At 53.5% G+C, this 23,720-nt stretch overlaps 1 protein-coding gene across 3 annotated transcripts in view; it reads right to left on the bottom strand.

Annotated features, from left to right (window-relative positions):
• The window catches only part of POC1A (POC1 centriolar protein A), a 64,063-nt gene that overhangs the window by 8,645 nt on the left and 31,698 nt on the right, over nt 1–23,720 (bottom strand). For 2 of the 3 annotated variants that reach the window (XM_019753298.3, XM_019753297.3), the window contains exon 10: nt 10,142–10,285. The exons of the other annotated variant lie outside the window; for it this stretch is intronic. In XM_019753298.3, coding sequence (XP_019608857.1) covers nt 10,142–10,285 — 144 coding nt within the window. The remainder of the gene's footprint in view (nt 1–10,141; nt 10,286–23,720) is intronic. 3 annotated transcript variants of the gene reach the window in all.

Raw genomic sequence — 23,720 nt, 5'->3', positions numbered from 1 at the left:
GACAGTGCTGAGGCCCCAGGCACTTCCCTCCATGGCCGTTTCTCAGTCCCCTCCACGTGCTCCTGCTGCGTCCCTGTCCTGTCTAAGAGTTCGGGAATAACAGCATGGCATTTCCATGGCTCAGGGCCTGGGTTGCCCGTCACCAGGCCCTTCCTGCCCAAACCCCACCTTCCTGGAAGCGCCGTCCAGCCCTCCTCCCCCAAGATGCCTTCTGGTCCCAGTCCCAGCACTCGGGCACCTGCCCGCCTTGTGTCCCAGCACGTTACAGCTGTAGCACGAGTGTGGCCCTTTGGAAAATGCTGTCAGAGTGACTCCCGGTCCCCAACTTTGTCCTGTAGGGTAAGACCATAGGTTCCAGAACTGTACAGCCTGGGTTTAAATCTGGACTTGACCACTAACTGGCTGAGTGGCTCTGGGCAAGTTATCCGACTCAAGGCGTCAGATTCCTCATGTGTACACTGTATCTCATGTAGAGTCACTGTAATACTGTATTAATAGCCAATATCTATGTGGCACTTGCTCTGTGCCAGGCTGGGCAGAGGCGTGCACTATGGGCAATATGACACCCCCAGCTCTTGTCCTCACAGGGGCCATGGCTGAGCAGGACTGTTGGGAGAGCCCTGGGCACAGATAGGGTTGATGAGGTCCTGAAGAAGCCAGCCTGTGCTCAGGCCTGGGAGGGTCTGAGCCATCGGGGCACGTGGTGGTCTGACTGCTTCTCCTGTGACAGAAGATTCCTTTTAATCATTTCCAAACTTGTGGCTGATTTAGGCTCCCACAGCCCCTTGCCTAACAACACAGGAGCCAGATTACTGGGGGACAGAGGGTGCAAGCTGCCCTGAGTCGCAAGGAGAGGGCACAGTCACCCAGCCATATCCCCCTGGGGCACGTGTGCCAGGCCGTGGGAAATTTCCTGGGGCTGGCCATTGGCTCAGTGCCAGTCTCAACTGTGCCACACAGAACGTCTAACTTTCCTTGGCTTTCATTGCAAGATGGAAAAATGTGGAATTAATCTCCCCTGTAGCATGGTTCTGACTTCATCAGATTCTAACAATCTAAAACACAGGCAACAAAAGGGGATCCCTTTGCTGTGGGGTCTGGGGAGCTGTCAAAGCAAAGTGGGGCTGCTGGGCCCAGCGCCTGCCCGCTCTGCCTTGTCTCCTGCCAGCTCCAGCGCTGTCTCTTGCTGTCTGTCTGTCTGTCTGTCTGTCTGTGTGTGCACATGCAGGGCCAGTCCACTGCCACGTCAGGGGTGACTGGGGGCTGGAGGGGCCAGCCCAGCTCCCTGAGGACAGGCGGTGCTGGTCTGAGCTCAGCCCTGCCCACACCCCAGGCTTTGCCTCTCAGCCCCAGCCTCTGCCCAGGCTAATGGTCCGCAGCACGGGGGTGCAACTGCCTGCCCTTGAGCAGCCTTTCCCATCCGTCAGTCTGAACGCTGGCACCATGGCTGCAGGGGTCTTTGTCCATTCCTTCTCACTACTGCCCTCCTGCTTCCAAGCACAGGTCCTGACACATACTGGGTGCACACGGAGTGCTGGATAGACAAGTGCCCAGCCCAGAGCACTGGGGACGCAGAGCCCCAGCCAGCCCAGGTCCCTCAGGGTGGCCCTCCTGCTGCGTGAGGCATACTCCCCCAGCTTGAGCCCTGGACCTGGCGGGCTTGAGGGGACAGCGAGGGCAGGAGAGGAGCGCAGGCAGGCGGGAAGGGCCCCCACCAACGGGCCTCCAGGCGTCAGCAGGAAGTGGGGGTGCACCGAGGGGGGCAGGAGTCCAGGAAGCAGGCGAGTTCCTCCCCTTCCCACCGCAGGCCTGACATGACGAGGGCTAACACGCTCTAAGGCCTCAACTTCCACGGGGAAGGAGTGGCGAGTCCCTCTCCTGCCACCGGCCGCCGTCTGACATGCTAACTTGCCCAGGGTCACACAGCGCTGATGTACAGAACTTTCTAAACAAATTCCTCCCAGTCTCTCTGGAGTCATCAACTGTCTTTTTAACCACAGTCTGCTGCTCACAACGCAAAACGAGCTTTGTCCCTTGAGCCTGCAGGTCCGTGTTTCTGTTTCACATTATCTCAGGGATAGAGGGTTTTTCTGCTGTTTCTGCACCCCCAGCCCCGCCTCCACTGACGATCAGCTCTGTTCAGGAAGGACGGGAAACACTTTTCTACTGCTGGATTAGCCACGGCACTCAGGAATCTTGGCCAGTTTACCTTCCTCGTGGCTTTACAGCAACTCCTTTTCAATGTACTTGTACACAGGCTTTTCCACATTACTGCTCACCCCCAAAGGAGAAGCGATAAAGAGTGGGTCCACTCACCACCACCCATAAAACCAGACGCTCCCGAGACCCGGGGGCGCTCGCCACACCAGGAGGAGACGAGGAGGGAGAGCGGCACAGCCCCGCTGACACTGGCCTATGTTCAGACTCATCTCTGTGCCAGCCATAGGCAGGCCAGCAGGGAGGCCAGTGCCCGGCAGGGACAGGCCTCACGGCGCAGGACGCCAGTCACCGCTCAGCCACAGGCTCTGCTGTGCTCTGACTCCAGTGTGCGTCCAAAAAGGGCTGAGCAAGGGGTGGGGGCCGCGGCCTCGGCCGCCTTCCACATCCTACTTCTCCGAGGCTGACTTGTCCAATGATCCACACACAGTGGTCCATTTACCAAAACCTGATAACACATAATTGTCCCAAGTCAGAGAGACAGTTTGGTAGCTCATTGGAGGCCTGGGAAACCTCAGTACAGCCTGGTATGTCAGGGTGTGGCCCAGCTGACGGGACCGCCTCAGGGACGAACATGGGCTCACAGTCTCCCTTGCCCGGTGAGTACCCGCTGACCATGGTGGGGGCCCTGTCCTCTCGCTTTGGCCAGTTTTCTGGACTCCCAGCCGGGCCCAGACCGCTCCCCCAAATGCCATGTCCTGCTGAGTTCAAAGCTTCTTTCTGTTTTTTCTCCTCCATCCAGCTGTGGCTACTGTGGGTACAGTGAGGGTCTGTACCAACAGTCCAGGCCTAGATAGGGCCCTCTACAGAGTGGGCAGAGGAAAGGGGCGGACCCGACTGTGACATCGCCGTCCCCTGCCGGCAGCACTTCATTTGGGAGAGTGCCAAGTGGGCAGCCACAGGGTCAGCCGCGATGGCTAACCTCGGAGCCACGCAGACCTCAGAGCCTGGGGCTGCCCGTCACTATCACAACACTCATGAGACCTCTTCTCGTGGCCTGGGAGGACCCTTCCTTGAGGGCTCCTGGGTCCCCAGAAGAGCGAGAGCAAATCACCTGCAGCCCCCCTCTCCCTCTCGCAGAGCAGGCCCACAGTCAGTCTGAAGAGGTGCCCCTGCTGCCCCTCCCCAGCCCCAGGCCTGCTGGGGCCTCACAGGAGAAATCTCATACCACCATGACCATTCCCAGGCCCCAGAGGTAACCGCAGCCACCCCCGGCCCATCTGCAAGTGGCAGCTTCTGTGGGCAGCGGGTGCTTTCTGCCACAACCGCAGACTGGATGGAAGATGGAGCTGCTGCCATCCAGCCCCTCCCACAGCAACAAACACGAGCTCACCTTGCCTTTCCCTGTGCCTCTGCATCTGCAAAGCCAAAGGAGCCTACGATAAACTGCCAAGAAGAACAACAGGGCTGGGAAGGACGCAGCCCCTATGCAACCAGCTGGAGTCAGACCCCAGGTGTGCCCCTGGTACAGGCCAGTGTGTGTTGAGTCCCCCCAGGAGGCAGCCTCTTAACAGAGGACAAACAAGTCCCTTGTCTCCTAACCCAATGGCGGGACTCAGGCTATCCCGAACTCGACTTTGGTCCAAGGGCAGCCCTTCAATGTCCATGAAGAGAGGACGGCCAAACCCACTGCGGACCACGGAGGCCAGGAGGCTAGATATGTTGACATGGAGAGACGGCCCTTTTGTGGAAAGCAGCAACAACCCTATGACACGGCCTGTGTGCGAGTGACATCAGAGGGCTGCACACGCCCTACAAACAGGGATCACAGGGGGGCAAACAGGTGACTCACTCTACCTTCCCAGCACATTCGGTCTGGGCACACCTGGGAGGACAAGCTCCCAGGGAAAATGGCATAACTGCTTTAAAATCTGGAGTCTGTTTCCACAAACAATAGCTGGTCTACCCAGGAAAGCGAGCCCCTGAGGGTTATTAGGCAGCTCGGCCCACGTGAGGGCGGGCCCAGGGTCCCCACCTTCTCCACCAGCATGTAACCAGACGCCACACCTGAGCAGCCCATCAAACATGAACTGTCAGGCCCGTGGTGGGGCGCGGGGTTCCAGGTGTCTTGCAAAGAATGGGCCATTCTCCCCAACTCCCCAAAGCAAACAGGCAAAAATCCTTAGCCTTGTTCTGTTAGGTCGCAGTTACAACAACCTGGACATTTAACAAACTCAAACGCCAGAGACCCAAACTGGCAGTACTGGGGGGGCCTGCCCCACCTGCTTCCCACGGTTCGTAAGATCCAGTTCAGGAGCCCAGCGCCCCCCGGCGAGTCCCAGGAACCTGAATGTGACATCACGGCATCGCTGTGCAGCCTGAAGCATGGGTGTCATAAAACAACATGGCTGGAGCAGGAATTTCATGGCTTGGTCTTTTTAAAAAGCAGCAAGACGTGAATGAAACTGGAGTCAAAAATAACTTTGCTGTGGGCTTCTGAGGCAAAACCACCAAGCTACTGGTGGGCCCAGGCCCCTCTCGGCAGCTCCTGGGTCCTGTCCTGGACTCCGTGCCCCACCCCCTCGACCTTGAGGAAGACCCAGGGCTCTGCAACTTCCAGATATCACCTGAACCCGTCACTTAGGGGTTGTGAAGGAAGCGGAGGCAGCCAGTGTGGGAGGTGAGCTCATGCAGGAGTGCGGGCCGTGGAACGGCCCCTCCCCACCCAGCCAGAGTAGTTCCTGAGAATTCCCAGGGGGGGTTCTGAGGAGCAAAATGTCTCCTCAAGACAAAGCTAAATTCCATCATTAGGAAATACATTTTCCCCCACGACCATTATGATAACTCAACTCAAAGAACAGCTGTCACAAGACGTATACATCTTTTGGGCCAGCCCGGTGGCTCAGGCGGTTAGAGCTCCATGTTCCTAATGCCGAAGGCTGCCGGTTCGATTCCCACATGGGCCAGTGGGCTCTCAACCACAAGGCTACCGGTTCAACTCCCGCAAGGGATGTGGTGGGCTGCGTCCCCTGCAACTATAAACGGCAACTGGACCTGGAACTGAGCTGCGCCCTCCACAACTAAGATTGAAAGGACAACTTGACTTGGAAAAGTCCTGGAAGTACACACTGTTCCCCAATAAAGTCCTGTTTCCCTTCAATAATAATGAAGAGTATACATCTTTTGAAGAGCTTGGACCCTGATGCCTGGGTCCAGGTTCAGGGCTCCCGTCTAATGGGCCCCACGACTCATCCCCAATTTTCAACAACCGCCAGTGCACCCCAGTCCCCCTCACTCCTGGACCCTCCTCCTTCCTGGACCTGGGGAAAGACCTGTCCTTTCTCCCCCTCTCATCCTATTGTCCAGCCAGACCACTAGTGTCTCACTGGTGGCTCAAAAGCACTCCTGGGACTCGAGTTCAGCAGTTACACGCCTATGGAATGTCCACTCCTGCCACTACGGCGGGGTCACCTGGCCACACTGCCCCTTGGAAAACATGGACAAAACAGCTGGCACCAGTCTAGCACATCGGGTTATCTAGGCAGGGCTAGACTGTTATCATTTAGCAGGGGAGGAATCTGAGGCTCTGGGGAGCAGTGTCACCTGCCCAAGGTCACCCAGGTGATAAATGGTGCACTTGGCCCTCAAATCCAGGAGGGCAGACACCATGTTCTGAGCAGCCCAGGTTCTCTCCAGAGGGGGAGGGCCCATGGCTCACTGGGCTGAGTAGGGCTGCCTGAAACCCAGGGGGGACCTCTGCTCCCCATAGCTGCTAAGGACACATAGACTAGATGAACCCGGGCTGCTCAGAACATGGTGTCTGGCTGGGATCAGGGTCCCGAGGAACTCAGTGCAGGAGCCAGTGGAGCCCCAAACAGCAGCCTCACAGGGGTTAAGGAGGGGTCTCTCCCACACAAAGAAGGGCCAGGGCCAAGGGGGTGTGCTCTCTGGCCGGCGACCTCAGGGGCCTGGCCTGCGGGCTCTGATCACAGAGCAGTGAGCAAGGTCTTCTGGCCTTAACTTTCAGGAAGGTCAGGTTTGGTTTGCAGATCAACTTCTTGATGAAGCCACCCCCTCCCCGACTACACCAAAACTGTTTAGCAAGGGGAGCGGGGGAAGGTCTGACCTGTGCTGGGTCGAGCTCAGGATTGCCTGGCATCCTGAGGAAGCCCAGACCAAGCAGCCCCCGGGGCTGGTCCCGCACAACAGCTGCCACAGACGCCTCCCGACACGTGCAGGATGCTAGCTGCTGGTCGCCAGGCGGGAGGAGAACCTGGGGCTCTGCAGAAAAGCCTTCGGAAAACTGCAGGCCTCAGACAAACATCAGGAGGAGGGAAGTTATGAAGAGGACGTGATCCCCACACTCTGAGGACTTTCCACCTGAAAGAGCACCTGACAGGCCGCACAGCCCCAAGGGCGCACCTGTTCGGGGGACAGGTGAAGTTTATTTCCCCAAATACATACATTTTTGAAAAATAACGTGTGCACTTTGTAAAAAAGGTGTTCTCCCCAAAACAAAACAGCACAACCCCAATTCGGGAGTTAAAGGGCTGGGTTTCAGATGCTGCACACACTCCAAGGGCAGTGTGGTTTCCTTGGGGTCAGAGGATTCTGGGCCGGGAGGGCTAGCGGAAGCCGCCTCACTCACTTGCTGGGGGGCCAGGAGCCTCGCAGAGGCCAGCTGCGGTCCTGCCCTCTAATCACCCCCGTTGACCCTCCTGCAGTGAAACCTGGCTCCAAGCTGGTCCCCAGCCAGGGCAGCTGCAGACGTCACATCCTGGGGATAGGACCGTAATAGCTCTGCCCCCTGCCCAGGTCCCAGCCTCTGTGTCCCTATCTCTACTCCACCCCAGACCCTCAGCGTGGGTCAGGCCCTAACTCCACCCTGCTCAGTGGTCCCATCAGAAGCACAAACTCCTGTGCTGCTGCTGTTACCCCCCCACACACACAGGACCCATGGCCCTCTTGACTTGGCCGCTGGACTCCCGCCTGGCGTGCTATTCCCAGCTGTCCCACTGCCAGCCCCTCCTTGGACGCAGGCCTGATATCAGCAGTCAGTGCTGGGACCTTCCTGAGGGTGGGACTGGGTCCCACACAGAGCCCCATACACAGAGAGGGCTGAACAAATATGTGTGCACGGCAGGAACCCACCACCCGTTGTGAGGGCTGAAGACTGGCTCTCCTGGGCAGGGACGCAGTGGGGAGCTGGAGGAGCCATTTCTGGTGCCATCGTGAAGACCCTCCCCCACAGCCAGGCCCTGAATAATGACAAGGCATTGATGGACACCGTCCAATGGACTTCACACAGGCTGGCATTTCTAATCTTCACAAGAGCTGCATGAAACGGGTGCTGGTAACAGCTCTGTGTTCCAGATTTGGAAACTGAGGCACAGAGGTAAAGTAACTTGCCCAAGTTCACTGAGCTAGGCAGTGGGAAAGCTGGGATTTGCACCCAAACAAGCTCTGAGCCCCATCCCTCCAGGGCTTCGCGTAGCTGCCTGACCCCCGGGCCTTTGCGTTGCCCAGAGATGCCCCTGGACAGCACTGAGACTGGGTCCCTGGCCTTCAGCCTGTGGCAAATGGGCCACAAACACCCGGAGAGGACGACTCCATCACTGGGCCGCAGCCAGCCTGCTGAGCCAGAGGGCAGGCTCTGAGGACCGTGAGCCCTGCAATGTATGTGGTGCCCCACTCACGTCTCCCAGGGCCGGAGGCTCTGTGCCTTACCCAGTAAACATCCAGCCGCTGCCCACTGCAGCCCCCATGGCTCTTGCGTGAAAGGCTGTTGTGCAGGAGGGCGGCCCCAAGGAAGGCAGAGGCCACTCTTGTCAGCGGCCTTGTCAGGGAGGGAAGGGGCAGCGAGAGGGGAGGACAGCATGATTCAGATGGGCGGCTTTGAAGTGGAGTTGGTGCTGGGGTGGCTGAGACACCCACCGGCCAGAGCACAGGGGCACATCAGGATAGTGAGGCGCACCCACTGAGGGGACGGCATCCGAGGCCGACAGCCACAGACCATGGAGGCTCAGGGCCCGGCTGAGCTACCCACCAGGAGAAGGACGGTGGTGGGCGCCCAGCTCCAGGCCTCAGGGGAGCCTCCAGAGAGGGGGCTGCCCTCAGCCTGGCTGTCCCAAGGGCGTGGGGACCAACCCCAGTGGGGACAGCTCTGGCTGTGGCTGGAGCACCCCAGCTAGAGCCCCAACTCCAGGAGGTGGTGGGCCTGGAAAATGGCTGGCAACCGAGGGTCAGCACCAATGCACGGCCCCCGGCTCTGCAAACGGGCTGCACTCTAAGGCCTCACGGGGGCTTCAGCTGTGGAACCCAAGCTTGGAACTCAAAGAGCCCAGAGTCCATGGCACTTTGGCATTCAAGAACACACCCTGCTGGGCACAGCAGGTGGCTGGTGACGGGCTGGGCAGCAGGTGGGTGGAGTGGCATGTGGGTCTGCACAGGGTGCCACCGAGTCATCCGGACCCCGGCCACAGGCCAGGGCCACAGGCCAGCCTTCACTTACTGCCTGTGATACTAGTTTCTTACAAAGTTACTGTCGTGCTCCTAACTGCTAACACATAACCAACCCTCCAAGTGCACCCCGAAAACACTTAACACAAAGTGCTTTTAGTGTTATACGCCTCTGGATCCAATGACGCTATTTTAAACCATCTTCTCAGACTTAATTTCCAATTTTATCCTATAAACTTCTAATTGATTCCACCCCCCGATCTCCCACTTGAGGAAGTGAAGGCATGAGGCGGGTGTGGCAGCTTCTGCCGCATGTGAGGTGGGAGCAGTTTTAAGTCTTTGCATGCTGCTCACGTCTCTCTCGGCACATGCCTTCTTCTCAGGAGGTAACAGGCTTTCAGGAACATCTGCACCATGTGCCCGTAGCCACCATCCCCGTCACCGATGCCAGACCTTTCCCTTCAAATGCCCTTTCCTCAGTGGGTCCAAGGTGCGCAGTCCCAGCTGGGATGCTGTGACACACGTGGACCACATGACACAAGGAGGAGGGGCTTTTCTCCCTGAGCCCCAGGCCCATGACGCCACACCACTGCAGCTCCGTTTCTGCCAGACGCAAACGTCCTTTGCGTCCCTCCTTCACTCTCGCTTTACCCGAGCTGCCCCAGGAGAGAGGGGTCTGCACCTGGAGCCAAGGAGGGAAGGGGCCCGAGGACCTTTAAATCCTGCCTTGTCCCACCGTCATGCCCCACGCCAGCCACGCTGGGCTGCGCTTGTGGCCTGGATGTGCCCAGGGCTTCCTCCAGGCCCGCAGGCAGGTCACTCCCTCTGCCAGCACCTCCCTCCCACCGCAGGAGATGCCCCCGCTGGCACCCCTGCAGCGCTGGCTGCCACCTCACGTCAGGGCATTTTGCTCTTGCTCACCCTGCTGCACCCCAAAGTCTGCGGTCTGAGCATGCATGCTCCACAGGGGGGCCCACGTCTGTCTCAGGAGAGTGGTCAGCACCCCAGCTCCCGAGGGCCAGGCACAGGCCAACACTTCCCACAGCTTCACCTCCTTTAATCGTCACCACGATGGTGAAAGGAGGAGCCCACGACCTGCACATTACAGACGAACACACCAGAGCTTGGAGAGCCCAGGGCGTCTCTCCAGGTCACTCAGAGGATAAGCAGTGACAGCTCAGACCCAGAGCTTGGGCTCCTGGACGCCTTGACTCCCGTCCCTGGAGTGCCCACCCAGTGAAGAGTGGGCTGAATGGACAGTGTTCCTTTCAAGCTGCTGTGGCCCAGGCCAACCTTGCGTGGGCACACCCCGGCAGGATCCAGAACTGGTGGTCTGGGGCCCAGCGGCTTGGCCAAGGCTTGGACGGCCCTGAGAGCCAGGATCCCAGGGCAGGCACTGCTGCTTCACTAACTTGGGATGGAAAATAGGTCCATTATGTTTTTAAAAACAGCACCTGCTGGCCAGCCTCAGATGGTCCAAATGGCAGGCCAAGTGCAGACAATGGCGAACTTGCATCACACCTACCTGTGTAAGGACGTCCAGCTGGCCCACGATATGCTCCAGCGTGCTGGTCAGCGTCTGGGGCACGCTTACGGGCTCCTGGGGCCGGCTCCGCACTGACTCCTGACTCCTGTCCCTGTCTGCTGGGACGGGGAAATCCACCTCTGGCTAAAGACAATGAAAGGAAAGACAGCCTTCAATCTTAATTGAGTGCTCGAGGAAACCCTGACAGAGGAACGGCCCTGCCGAAGGAACAAGTGGAAAACTACCAGCGAACTCGAGAAAACAAGCTCCAAATGCTGGTGAGCAACAGCCGTGTGCCGGGACTCCCACAGCCGGGCCGCGCGCCCTCCTCCGGGCCGCACGCCCTCCTCCAGGCCTTCCTTTCTGAGCAGAGGCTATGAGTAAAGAGTGGAATCAGAGCACCTGGCAGTTGGGCTGGAGGGGCCTGGGAGGGAGGAGCAGATGGGCCAGAGAGTGCCCTCCGGCCAGCTCCTGGAGGCCCCGGGCTGCCTAGACAAGACTCCAGGAACGTGAGGGGCTCGGTGTTTCTGCCTAAGATCTTCCAGTTTCCAAATACAGGAACCACTCCCCCAGCACCCACCCCACCGAGAACTAGTGATTTCCTAAGGGGATTCACTCCAGTCTATGTGTCCCCCAAAACTCAGGCTCTGTTCTGTGCACAGACGAGAGCTTCTCCTGCCCTAGGAAGCACCAGCCTCCTGAGGACACGGCCGGCAGATGCCCCAGTTTTGGCCCGGGAACCGACACGTCCTCTGTGGACTTATCCCTGTGGGAACGACAAGCTCGGTGAGGCCCACACGTCTGGCCGGCCCCACAGCCCCAGTGACCCCAGACTGGGCTATAAACCACACGCTCACTCACGGACACTCCAAAGGTTACCATGCCACTCTCGGCTTCGCCAGTCCTCCAGGGCTCGCCACCGCCTTCGGGAGAAAACTCTAGCCCTGGACAAGGCACCCAGTGCTGGGCCTGCCCCTTCTGCAGCTCCCTGTGTCCTGTCCGCTGGGAAGGCCCTCGTCCACCTCTCATTCCCTCTGCCCCGAGCAGCCCGTCCTCCACTCACTTGGCAACCCAGTCAGAAGCTCCTCTCTGCTCCCGCACACGTGGGCCTGCGCCACCCCTGCCCCGCACCTCAGGGCCAGGACACCTGCGCAGGAGAACCCAACGCCGCCCGCCCACGTGTCTGTGTCCCTGTCCCTGTGTCCTGCCTGCACTCATCACCCGTCGCGGGTAAAGCCAGGACATCGCTGGGCTCAGAGCTCGCTGACTACCCATGCACCACAGAGCTGAGGTGACCGCACGTTTTTCTTTACTACGAAAGTGTTCTGATCGCACAGATAAACTCTCAGGTGCACGCTGATCTGAACTTGGGAAAATGCAGGCCCTGGCAATTAAAGAGAACTTGGACGTGAGACCTGGCCAGAGGGTATTCCTGAGAATGGAGCAGCACATTCCCACACGGCCACCACTGGCACATGTGCTGTGGCACCGTGGCCACCTGGGAAGCCCTCAGCCCACCAGAGCTGGGCTCCTCCCACCCTCCAGGAATCAGTGCAGTTCCGATCTCAATGCCAAAAGGAAGCATTTCAGAAGCCTCGACCCGCCTTCACCTCACCGCGGTGGCCCTTGGACCGAGGAGGTGCTCTCGGAGACACAGCTGAGTGCTGTGGGGAAAGCAGCGCGTTGGCGGACATCCGAGCTCCACCACTGACCGGCTAAAGGGCCGTGGGCAAGAAAGAGGCTGAACCTCTCTGGGCCTCCTGTTCCTCATCTGTAAAATGGGGTGATGACTGACTGAGCCTGCCCTTCCAAGGGCTGGGCTGGGAGAAGTGCTTATCTGAAATCACCAGCAAGCCTTTCCTCAGACACGTTCCCAGTCCTGAGCCCACTGTTCCAGAGGACCCCAATTCCAGACATGCATGCCGTTCCTCTGCACACCGAGTCCCCACGGCTCCCTCTGGAAGGGCCCACAGGAAGGGGGGAGCCGGGCACCGATACCCCACACCTGACATCTTCCAGGAGTGGCCTGACTGGGAGGAGGGAATGGAAATTCTGGTTCTTTAGAATAGCCCCGCAACTGTGCCAAGCTGAGCCTCTGAAGCACAGTGACATCGGCGTGGTGGGGAGGTGGGTGAACACTGAGGACAGCAGACGCGTGCCCGAGCCAGAGAGGTGGCCTTTGGAAGAGAAGTCACGGAACCAACATGTTTTCCCATCTATTCCCAGCTTCCATGGGCTGTGTCCATTTTACAACAAAGGAAACTGAGGCTCAGATGAGAAGCGACTGTGGGAAGGTGCCCAGCCGCGAGCCTCATGCACAAGTCCAGGGTCCTGCCGCTGGCCTATGCTTCTGGCCACGCCATTTGGTCCCCGTCTTACCTTCACCACCAGGATGAGGCCCTTGTCAGCTTCCTTGTCCATTCCCTTCAGCACACATGACAACACTCAACACACTGCGGGTCTAGCATAGAAAGAGGTATTCGCTGCTGTTTACTTGTCACCTATGTGCCAACGTTTTACACACGTCACTTCATTTAAGCCTTGCAATGGCCCTTCCCAGCAGGCATTCTTAACCTTATCTTTCAGATAGGGAAGCAGGCTCAGGGAGGTTAAATAACTTGTTCTAGGTCACCCAGGAAATGACAGAGCCACGATCTGAACCCAAAGTACAGCAGTTGTATCCCCGTACATCCCCATGGAGGCCCCCAGCTCCTGGGTCTAACACTTTCTACGTCATTCCCCCACCCCTCCTGCCCTGGAATGCCTGTCTGGCCCAGAGCAGGCCCTCCACAAACACTCACCACCTCAAAGAGCCAAGCCCACCACGGTGACATTCCTGGGTAATGAAACCTTCCCAAGACCAAGCGCTAGCAGCCCTGCCCCACACAGCATCGCAGCCAGTCACCTGCACTCCAGCACTCTGGAGACATGGCATTTCCCCGAGAGCTTGGCAAGTAAGCAACAAAACAGAGATGATGGAAGAGACACATGTCCCAGGGCTGAGTAATGACCACGGCGGAATAACCAGAGTAGTGTTTAAGGGGAAAACGGTACAAGCGTTCTGTCTGTCCAACATCGAAGGGTACTGGGGACCCTGCCTGGTGGTTCTCAGACGTATCACGAGTAAAATCACAACAACATTAACTTACTCACACAAGCCCACGGAGCTGCACCAAGTTGACAACTTTCATTTCAGCTTAACATCAAAAGAGAGAAAAAGGTGAAACTCAGAATAGATGAATCTAACTTCGTGGAAATCTCACCTGGGGTCTTAGGTGTCCCCTCTCGCCCCGGCCCCCTGTGGGGTCCTGGGCTCTCACAATCAGTAGTTTCTGCCTGCCTCAGTTTCTGTTGCTGCCAGCCTGTCATATGCCACCAGGAGCTCAGCACTTCACACACTGCAGGAATTGCGTAAGTGTCTATGGTTGATCTCAGCCACTCAAACACATGGGTAACCAACTCATAAGTTTTCATTAAAAAAGGTGAAACGAAAAAGCTTGCAGGTCTCCCTGTGATAAGAAATCAACCCATCGGGGGTTAACTTCTAGACCGGTCTCTGGATTGACTGTGGTCTCACTTTTTCATCAAGATGCAGATATGGATAAGGAGCTTCCTTCCGCCTAGGATACAGAAAGTTGGGGAAAGCATGAAACCCATCCTCACAAGAAAAAGCCCGACAATCAACAAGAATCATTTTTCTTAAATCAGAGCGTAAACAACTAGCCTGAAATCTAAGACTCTTCCTCCAAGGAAAACAGGAAGTGAACACGGCTCACCTTTGGCAAAGCATGGAAGGGACGCCAAGTGCTTACAAGTGGGTATGAAGAACTGAGTTATAAGTTTTAACAAATGGCTAGAGGCTGAGTGTGGAGGGGAAGTGAAGAACACCTGGGAGCCACAGATACAAGGGGTATTGACATCCAATCCACTCACAGGTTCTCCTCCACAAACCTCCATGGGGCTTTCATGAGAAAGACTGGGAGCAGGGCAGTGGATGGGAGCAAACCATCCTTGAGGTGTGCAGGCCTAGAAGAGGGGAGTCGACACAGAAAAGGCATAAAGCCTACCAGGACCTTTCTCCCCTACAGAACAAAATCTTAAATTTTGGGGGAAGAGCAAAGAAAGATAAAACCCCTCTGGCTTTGGGGGATAGGCAGGAAACCATCCTGAGCTGAGATCACTGAGCTCTCCTATGGCTGAGGAAGGGGCAGGACTCCCAAGACCCAGGGTCATAGGGTCTAAGATAGAACCTGGGCAAGGGCAACAGAGCATTCCCCCCACACCCCAACACAGCAAGCAAGTACCAAGTAACAAGCAGCAGCAGCCTGTAGCTGAGGGAAGGACGACAGCATGGAGACAGACACCCTCTGAGAGGCAGGCCCCCTAGGGAAGGTGGCACAGGAACAGTGAAAAAGCCCTCCAACAGCCAGACCTCACTTTAAGTACACAGGAACACTAAACTAAGCTCAACTCCTGATAAACACTATTTACCTCAATCTCCACTGTCCGAACTGCAAGGTCTGGCATTCAATCAAAAAGTATGAGACACACAAAAAGGCAAGGGGAATAAAACCCGCTGTTGAGAGGCAAAGCAATCAGCAGAATCAGATTCAGATGACTTAGATAGTGGCACTATCAGATAATTTAAAATAACTATGCTTAATATGTCAAATGTTCTACTGGGAAATGTGGACAGCACACACGAACAGGTGGGGAATTTCCGCAGAGAGGTAGAAATGGTAAGAGACGATGGAAATGCTAGAAATAAGAAACTCAGTGACAGATATGAAGAATGGTTTTGATGGGCTCAACTCAGTGGAGGAAAAGAATTTAGTGACCTTAAAGATAGATCAATTCCTCACACTTGGGAAAAAGCATCCTTGGGAAAAGAACAGAACAGAGCGTCCATAAGCTGTGGGGCGATGTCAGATTGTCTAACGCATGTATGACTGGAATCCGAGAAGGAGAAACGAGACATTTCTTAGAATGCAAGTTTGCTAGTAATAAATTCTCTTATCTGAAAAAGTCTTTATTTCTCCATTTCTCAAAGATATTTTTGCTTAGTATAGAATTCTGGGTTGAGTTTTTTCTTTGAATACTTTGAAGATGTAACTTCAGTGTCTCCTGGCTTGTGTAGTTTCATATGAGAAAAATTCTGTAATTCCTACTTTGGTCGCCTCTATATAATGTGTCTCCCTTCTCTGTCTATCTTCAAGATTTTCTTTTAATCTTTGGTTTTCGGAAGCTTAAATATAATTTGTATGGGCTTTTGTTTTGTTGTTTTTCTTCAGCCTACTTGTTATTTCTCTGAGTTTGGATCTGTGGTTTGATGCCTTTCATTATTTTTTGAACATTCTTGGCCATTATCTTTTCATTATCACCAGAACACCTTAAATGTATTATGAGTTCCCTAGGGCTACTCTAAAAAGTTGTCACACTTAGTGGCTTAAAACAATAGAAATTTATTCTCTCAGAGTTCTGGAGGCCAAAGGTCTGAAATTACGGTGTCAACAGGGCCACACGTCTGGAGACACTAGGGTCATTTTTTGCCTCTTCCAGTTTCTGGTGACTCCAGGATTCCTTGGCTTGTGGCTGCATAACTCTGATCTCTGCCTCCATCTTCAGAGGTGTCTCTTTTCTGCGTGTCTCTTATAAGGACACTTGCCATTGGATTCAGGGTCAACCCAATAATCCAGGATGAGCTCATCCTGAGATCTTTAATTACAATGACAAAGACCTTCTCCCCAAATAAGGTCACATTCACAGGTTCTGGGGGTTAGGGCATGGACACATATTTGGGGGGGGGGGGCACCATTCAACCCACTACAGAATGCTTAGATATAAATCAAACAACATATGTACAAAATCTATTTGCTGAACACTACAATGTACTGATGAGAAAAATCAAAGACCAATATCAATGAAGAGAGATATTATGTTGATGTATTGGAGGCTCAATTGTTTTAAGATGTCAGTTCTCCCCCAAATCACCTACAGGAATCAAAAAGCTGATTCTAAAATTTATATGGAAAGGCAAGGGAACTAGAAAAGCCAAAAACATTTTGAAAAAAAGAGCATTAGAGGACTCACATTACCTGACCTGAAGACTCAGGACAGTGTGGTGATGGTGAAAGGCAGGCACATATATCAACGGAACAAACAGAGTCCAGAAATGGACCCACAGGTATCTGGTCAATTAATTTTTAACATAGACACACAAACAACTTAGTGGACAAAACAGTTTTTTCAACAATTGCTGGAACAATTGCATATCCACATGCAAAGAAATGAACTTCAGTACATACCTTGCACCATGTACAAAAAGTATTAATAACTCAAAATGGATCACAGATCTAAATGCAAAACCTAAAACTATAATATCAGCATACACTTTTCTTCTAAAGTACAGGAGGAAATCTTTGTGAGCTCGGGTTAGGTAAAAATTTCTTAGATATGACACCCAAAGCATGATCCATAAAAGAAAAAGTTGATAAAATGAACTTCATCAAAATTCAAAACATCTGTTCTTTGAAAGACTGTTAAGAAGATAAAAACACAAACCACAAACTGGGACAAAATATTTGCAAGTCACATATTTGGCAAAGGACTTGCACCCAGAATATATAAGAACTTTCCAAACTCAGTGAGAAGACAGCCTAATTTTTGAAAATAGGCAAGAGATTTGTTTGCCAAAGAACACATAAAGATGGCAAACAAATACATAAAAGATGCTCTACATCATTAGCCATTAGGAAAATGCAAGTTAGAATCACCGTGAGATACCACTATACACCTATTAGAATGGTCTAAAGTTAAAAAGACTGGCCACACCAAGTGCTGGTGAGGAGGTGGAGAAACTCGACCTCTCATATACTGCTAGGGAGATTGTAAGATGGTACAACCACTTTGGAAAACAATTCGACAGTTACTTAAAAGGGTAAATATGCACATATTGTATGTTCCATTCAACTCCTACGTATTTACACCCAAGAAAAATGGAAATGTATATAATAAAAAGATATGTACATGAAAGTTAATGGCAGCTTTATTTGTAATAGCCCCAAATTGAAAATAACCCAAATGTTCACCAACAGGCAGGTAAACAAATTGTGGTATATCCATTGGATGGTGTACAATGCAGCTATAGAGATGAATGAACTATTGATATACATGAGTGACTTTCAAAATAATTAGGCTGAGTGAAAGAAACCAGACCAAAAGAATATGTAACTATATGATTCCATTTATATCAAATTCTGAACAACGCAAACTGTCTACAGTGACAGAAACCAGATCAGTAGTTGCCTGGGTCTGGAGATGGAGGGAGTGGACTGACCACAAAGGGGCACAGGGGACTTCTGGGGATGATGGAGTCGTTCTGTACCTTGCTCATCGTCGGGATTACATGACTACGTGTTTGCCAAAATTCAGAGAATGGTTCACTTTTTAAAATGGTGGATGTTACTATTTATACATTAATAAGTCTGATTTTTTAAAAAATGCAGTTAAAATTGAAATGCTCCTGGGAGCCCAAACTACCCATCACATGACCCTGCAATTGACAACACCCATCGGTGGCGCTTAAGATGCAAATCACCACCTTTCCATGCGACATCACCAATGGGCAAAACCCAAGGCTGAAGACCCCAGGTGAGGCCCGTGAGGTCTACCACTGGTCTGGAGATTAGTTTCCAAATGCAGAAAGCCAGCGTCACACTTCAGAGTAAAGCCTCAGTTCCCAAAGCCTCAGTCTCCCCGATTGTCAGCAGATGTCCCCAGGCAGGGTTTCCCAAGCAGCAGCTGTCCAGTCTATGGAACGTCAGGCCTCAGCCACTTAGGGATCTCCATACACCTTGACAGTCGTGAGCGAGCAAGGTCTGCACCCACCTGACCAGCAGCCAGGAATGGCTGGAGTTTTCCCATAAAGATGTCGTGAACTGACTTGACAGAATGCCCCCCTCCAGTGAGTGAGGTAGTCAATGATTAACACCTACTCAGGTAGAACTTTCTCTTTTTCTTTTAATCTCTAACACTGGACCTTGCCCCCAGCCCGGCCTGCTCTGGAAACTCTGTAACAGACAAAAACATCCAGGGACTGGTCCACCGTTTGAGTCTGAGCCAGAGAGAGGACAGGGAGGTGACTCAGGCCCAAGATCTGGGCTGTCTCACGGGTACCCTCCTTGTATAGACCCAGGTGGGCAGCACATCTGGCCACTGCCCATTTAAAACACCAAAGCATGTCACTGTGTTTCCGAAGCAGGGCTGAGTACAAAACTGGAAGAAGTGGACACACAGTTAAAGCTTTTCAGCTGAATTGTTCATCGCATACATGGCCTGCTAAGTCAGGGTGTAAGGATCACGGCCAGACGTTTCTCAGTCTGTATCTCAGGCCTTTGGCTTTGGCAATTTGCCCTCATGGAAAGTTGAGAGGCGTCCCTGTCTAGCCACCTCCTGTTTGCTAAACCCGGCCCCGGGAGGAGAGCAGGGAACAGGGCAGAGCTCATTTGGGCTCACCCTCACCGCCAGCATCTCGAGTGGAAAAAGGCACGGCTGTTTCCTCAACTCAAAGCTCCAAACTGGCCCTGTATTCCCCACACATATTTGTGGACAGATATACTACAGTCTTGTTTGCCCTATAATTTAGGGTTCCGGCCTGGAGTCCAACAAGAGAGGAAACTTCTAGTTCTAAACATAGCCCTGAACCCAAGAGGAGTTCTGGTTTCTTAAAATCATCTAATTGTTCAGCAGTCTTGCCAAAGCTCTTGCAAGCCAGCTGAGTCTGAGTTTGGGACTTGGTTACTGCTGCTGGCTTTGGTATGAACGTGTCTGAAGGTGAAGGGTGCCTTGCGCATGACCAAGGCCTTTGTGAGAGCATTCCCGCTGAACACCACCCACTTCCGTGAGGGCTGGCCCTTGCTCAGTGCAGTTCCACAAACATGTCTGAGGGCCCACCCCGGGCTGAGCGTGGAGTACCCTAGGGTTATCTACCCCCTACCTGGAGACAGAAACACCTCTCCTCCTACCGCAAACATCGCAACTGTGGCCCCCTGGGACGGAGATCAAGGCTTCTGATAAAGCCCAAGTGTTGACTGTAGATTTAAAAAAAAAAAAAAAAAAATTGAAGTGCTTTGAACTAATTTTAGACTTAGAGAAAAGTTGTGAAAAATAGAACAGAGAATTTCCATCTATCCCTCCCCCAGGTTCCCCCAGTGTTAACACCTTACGTAACCATGAGAACAACGATCACCAGGAAATCAACACTGGGACGATGCCAGTAATGAAACTAAGGACACCACGGGACTGTCACTAATTTTTCTACTAACATCCTTGGACCCTGAGGTCCCAGAATCAGCTGCAGGGCTCACACTGCATTCACTTATTTCTCCTTGGTCTCCTGCAATCTGGCAGCACCACGCGCCCCGTCCCCCCCTCCCCTCGCCCCTTCGCGACCTTGACACTTTGGAATAGTACTAATCAGTTAAGTGTCCCTCGATTGGAGCCTGATGTTTTCTCATGATTGGAATGAGGTTACGTATTTCGGACAAGAACACCACCGAAGGCGTGTGTGTGGCACCATCACGCTGACCTGCATCGCTGCGGTGTCGGCCTCTCTGCCAGGTCTCCCCAGTGCAAAGCGCCACTTCTCCCTGTGTAGCTAATCTGGGGGGACTGTGGCTTTTGAAAAGGAAACGCGTTGCTGTCATTACAAACTCCGTGTGTCAATCCAGCTTGTGGGTGGCTGCAGCTGCCCCACAGATGAGAGGCGCCTCATGAAGACGAGCTACAGAGCGACATCTCTGGAAGACGCCGAAGTTCTCCGTGACAAAGAGGACCAGTAGCAGTTTATTTATAGATCCACTTGAAGACAGCTCATTGTAACTACTGGAGTTGAATTTTTAAAACCCGGGGAACAAAGGCTGGCTATTTTAAACTCTCCTTGCACTTAGTTCAATGGAGAGTGTTAGAGGCACGGACCACACCCGGGCATTGCTCCCAAGCTTGGCAATTCATATTTTGTGCAGCATCTCAGGATACGAGCAAAGTCTGCCAAGACGGATAACCGACTGGCTCCGCCTACACAGCAGAGGCGGTTGGCCTTAGATGGGCCAAATCCTCACACGCGTGCCGTAGGGACAGAGCTGGGGAGGCCGCATCCCACGGGGTCTCAGGACCTCCTGTCCTGGAAAAGGAAGTTGCACCCCGCTGCTGTGAACTCAGGTTACAGGACATTTCCCTCCCTCCCCCTGAAGGCTGCGAAGGGGGACAGCGCCCCCCAGCGGATGCCTGTCCCAGGACAGCTGGCAGTAGCTGGCCCACCTGCCCCAGGGCCAGATACAACTCCAGGGTGGAACAAGGGTGTCCTGGGTGGGGCCCAAGTCACAACTATCCCTGAGGACAGAGAAGGGAGAAACCCGGAAGCTCCTCCTGCCCCAGCCCAGCTGCTGCTCTACGCCCAGGCTGTGCAGTCTCCACACCAGAGCCACTGTGGGGAGGGAGACATGGGTGATCTCGAAGCCCCATCCTTATTTGAACACAAGGCATCAAACTGCATTCTTGACACAATGTGGAAAACTGTGACTATAGACTAGGCATTTGATACTAAGGAATGATTACTTTTGTTGGATGTGATAAGAGCACTGCAGTTATATAACCAAAACCTTTTCACTTAGGGCAAAATATATCTAGGATGAAATACAAACACTCCAACTCTTCTATAAAAACGTGGGGGGGAGATGAGTGAAGACTGGCAAAGTGACAAAGCGAGGTGACAAGCACACAGGTTCGTTATGCTATTCTCTCTACTTTTGTGTTAGCTTGAAAATTCCCACAATATAAAGACTTTTTGTTTTGTTTAACAATAATAATAATAATAATAATAAAAAGCTTCCAAGCGATGGGAATGGGCTGTGGAGCTGAGGCCAGGTGAGTGGGACCCCAGGAGAAAGCTGAGGTACAGGGTTCCCAACTCGGTGTCCTGGCGTTTTCAGGCGCAGGAGGCAGTTTTGTCTGAATCCACGAACGCTCATAGCAGCCGTTGGCATTGCCACAGAGAAGGCGCCTGATGGCACTGAGGGCATCCAGTGAAGCTGCAGCAACATCCGGACTGTCAAAGAAACTAATTTTAAGATAATCTCCATGGAAACCGTCTATTCTGATTGTTTCCATGGTAACCAGTAGGAACATAAACACGGCATCATCTAGCACGTTTATACCACACGGGTGATGCTGCCATCCAATTTGGAAGATCCAAGCTGCTGAGGGTTTTGCTCCACAGAAAATGAAAAGAAGTACTGCAACTTCTGGTCCAGGTGTGCAGGCTCTACCACCCTCCATTGCCCAGTCACTGTCACCCGCCCCAAAGTAACAAAGCAGGCCAGAAAGTGGTTCCCTTTATTTAGCCTAGGACCATCCAAAATTCAAAGGAAAGAGCCAGAGCCTGCATCTAGCCTCACACATTCCACCCATGCTGCCCACAGACGTGTCCACTGAACCCTGACGTCCTGACCATTTTGTGTTCCACACACAAGCAGGGCCCACGGGAGGCCAAGACCCCAGCCCTCCAGGAATACAAGTGAGGCCTGGGAATAACTGACTCCGGGAGAGAAGGGCTGCCCCAGCAGGCAGAGTGCTCTGGGTGGGTGGAGTGGGAAGACTTCATGAGCTGCTGGCCTACCCGGGGCGACTGCATGGAGGAGGCACCATCTGGACAGGAGGAGTGTCGCTCTGCTGGGGAACAGAGAGTATGGCCCCAAGAATCAGAGCCAGAGTTAGGCAACTGGCTCTATTTCCACTTGTGGATCATTTCTTCCATTTTCAGCTTTCTGGGTTTAAAAAAGTAGCATGGAAAAGAAAGGAAGGAAGGAAGGGAGGGAGGGAGGGAGGAGAAAGACTCAGAGGCCAGTGACCCACGCTCTCTGCTTTGCACCGCATACATGGCCACTGCTGGCTCTCTGTTGGAGAGGGGACTTGTCAGCATGGTCAGACCAGACTGCAGTTGCTTGCATCACCGTCAGCAAAATGGCAGTGTCACAGCAGTGGCCGCGGGGCTGAAATGAAAGGCAGTCTGAGGCAGGCAGTCCCTGCTGGGGACCAGAGGACATGGAACCTTGTAGTAAAGACCCACAATGTCAGGACACACTGCCCACTGTTCTGTGATTTGGGCTCATTTCCTCATGTGCAACTGTGGAATCTCCACTGGCCTTGAACCCACCTTTTGGCCACCAGGGGAAAAGGAAAACCCGAAACAGTTCTGAGGCCCCTGAAAGAGGTAACAGAGCTCTCAAAGGTATGTGTGCGCCCTGAGGCGTGTCCCGATGCATGTGGAGCTGGACGCAACGGCCACGAGGCTTCGTCTGGACTCGAGTCAGGTTTGCCCATCCCCATGACACTGTGATACCTTACTACGCCCGCCCTGGAGTTCTGCAACCAAGCCTCTTGCTGGGTTAAGTCACGAGGCAGGCCTTCCTTCCTGAGTCACGCCACTCATCTGGATAGGGCTCAACTTGCCTGTAGAATAGATGGGAACTTTCCAGTGGCAGGAAACTTCCAGCAGCCCCTGCAAGGGGCAGCTTGGAGAAGGGAGCTCAGCTCTGCCCCATTCCACAGCCCACCCTCTGCCACCACTGCTGTCACCATGGTTTCAGGGTATGTTCTGAAGCGCAGTGGTACCTGGAGCCACTACCCCAAAAAGCTTTCAAAGAGGACCCGGGGGTTTAAATATTGGGCAACAAGCACCTGGCCCCCTCAAGCTCAGCTGTCAGCTTCTCTAAAGGTCCAGCAGGCTCTGGAGTGTGGGAGCTGGCCGAGGCGTCCACATCTGCAGGGCAAAAGGCCTGTGGGCTCTTCCTGTAAGCGGCCTGAGGTGACCTCGGAAAATGGTTTGCTTGACCCACTTGACCCAGAGAACCCCACAAAATCATGTAAATCGAGAAGTTCAAATCTTCGTGTTCATTTTAAGAACACCCATGAAACTGCCCAGGGCATCAAGGGTATGCAGATCTGAAAAGCCACCAAGTACCTAAAGGATGTCACGTCACAAAAGCAATGTGTGCCATTCTGTCATTACAATGGCGGAGTTGGGAGGTGTGCCCAGGACAAACAGTGGGGTTGGACACAGGGTCAGTGGCCCAAAAAGAGTGTAGAATTTTTGCTGCACATGCTTAAAAAATGCATAGAATAATGCTGAACTTAAGGGTTTAGATATAGATTCTCTGTCATTGAACACAGCCAGGGAGCAAAGCTCCCAAGAGGCAGCGCAGAACTTACACTGCTCACGGCGGGTTAACCCACACATGAGCTCCCCCTGCCACACTGAGGGGATCTTAACTGAGAAAGAGCAGATTGTTCCTAAGCCAGAAGAGGAGGTTGCACAGAAGAAAAAGATCTATCTCCCAGAAGAAACTAAAGAAACAAAAACTTATGGCCCGGGAGTAAATTCGGCATCAAATAAATGCCAAAAAAAGTAAAAGCAGGGAAAAACAAACAAACAGGTGACTGGACGCAGCCGCCCTAAGAGGCAGAAGCCGAGACGGGAGCACAGGCCCAGCAGGGCCCACACAGCGCTGCACCGAAGCCCATC

The sequence above is a fragment of the Rhinolophus sinicus genome, chromosome 5, assembly GCF_057876585.1.
Source record: "Rhinolophus sinicus isolate RSI-liver-muscle chromosome 5, RSI-T2T, whole genome shotgun sequence".
In the NCBI taxonomy this organism is placed as follows: Eukaryota; Metazoa; Chordata; class Mammalia; order Chiroptera; family Rhinolophidae; genus Rhinolophus; species Rhinolophus sinicus.
Note: the sequence above shows the minus strand (reverse complement) of the source record. Positions and strands in the feature narration are given on the sequence as shown.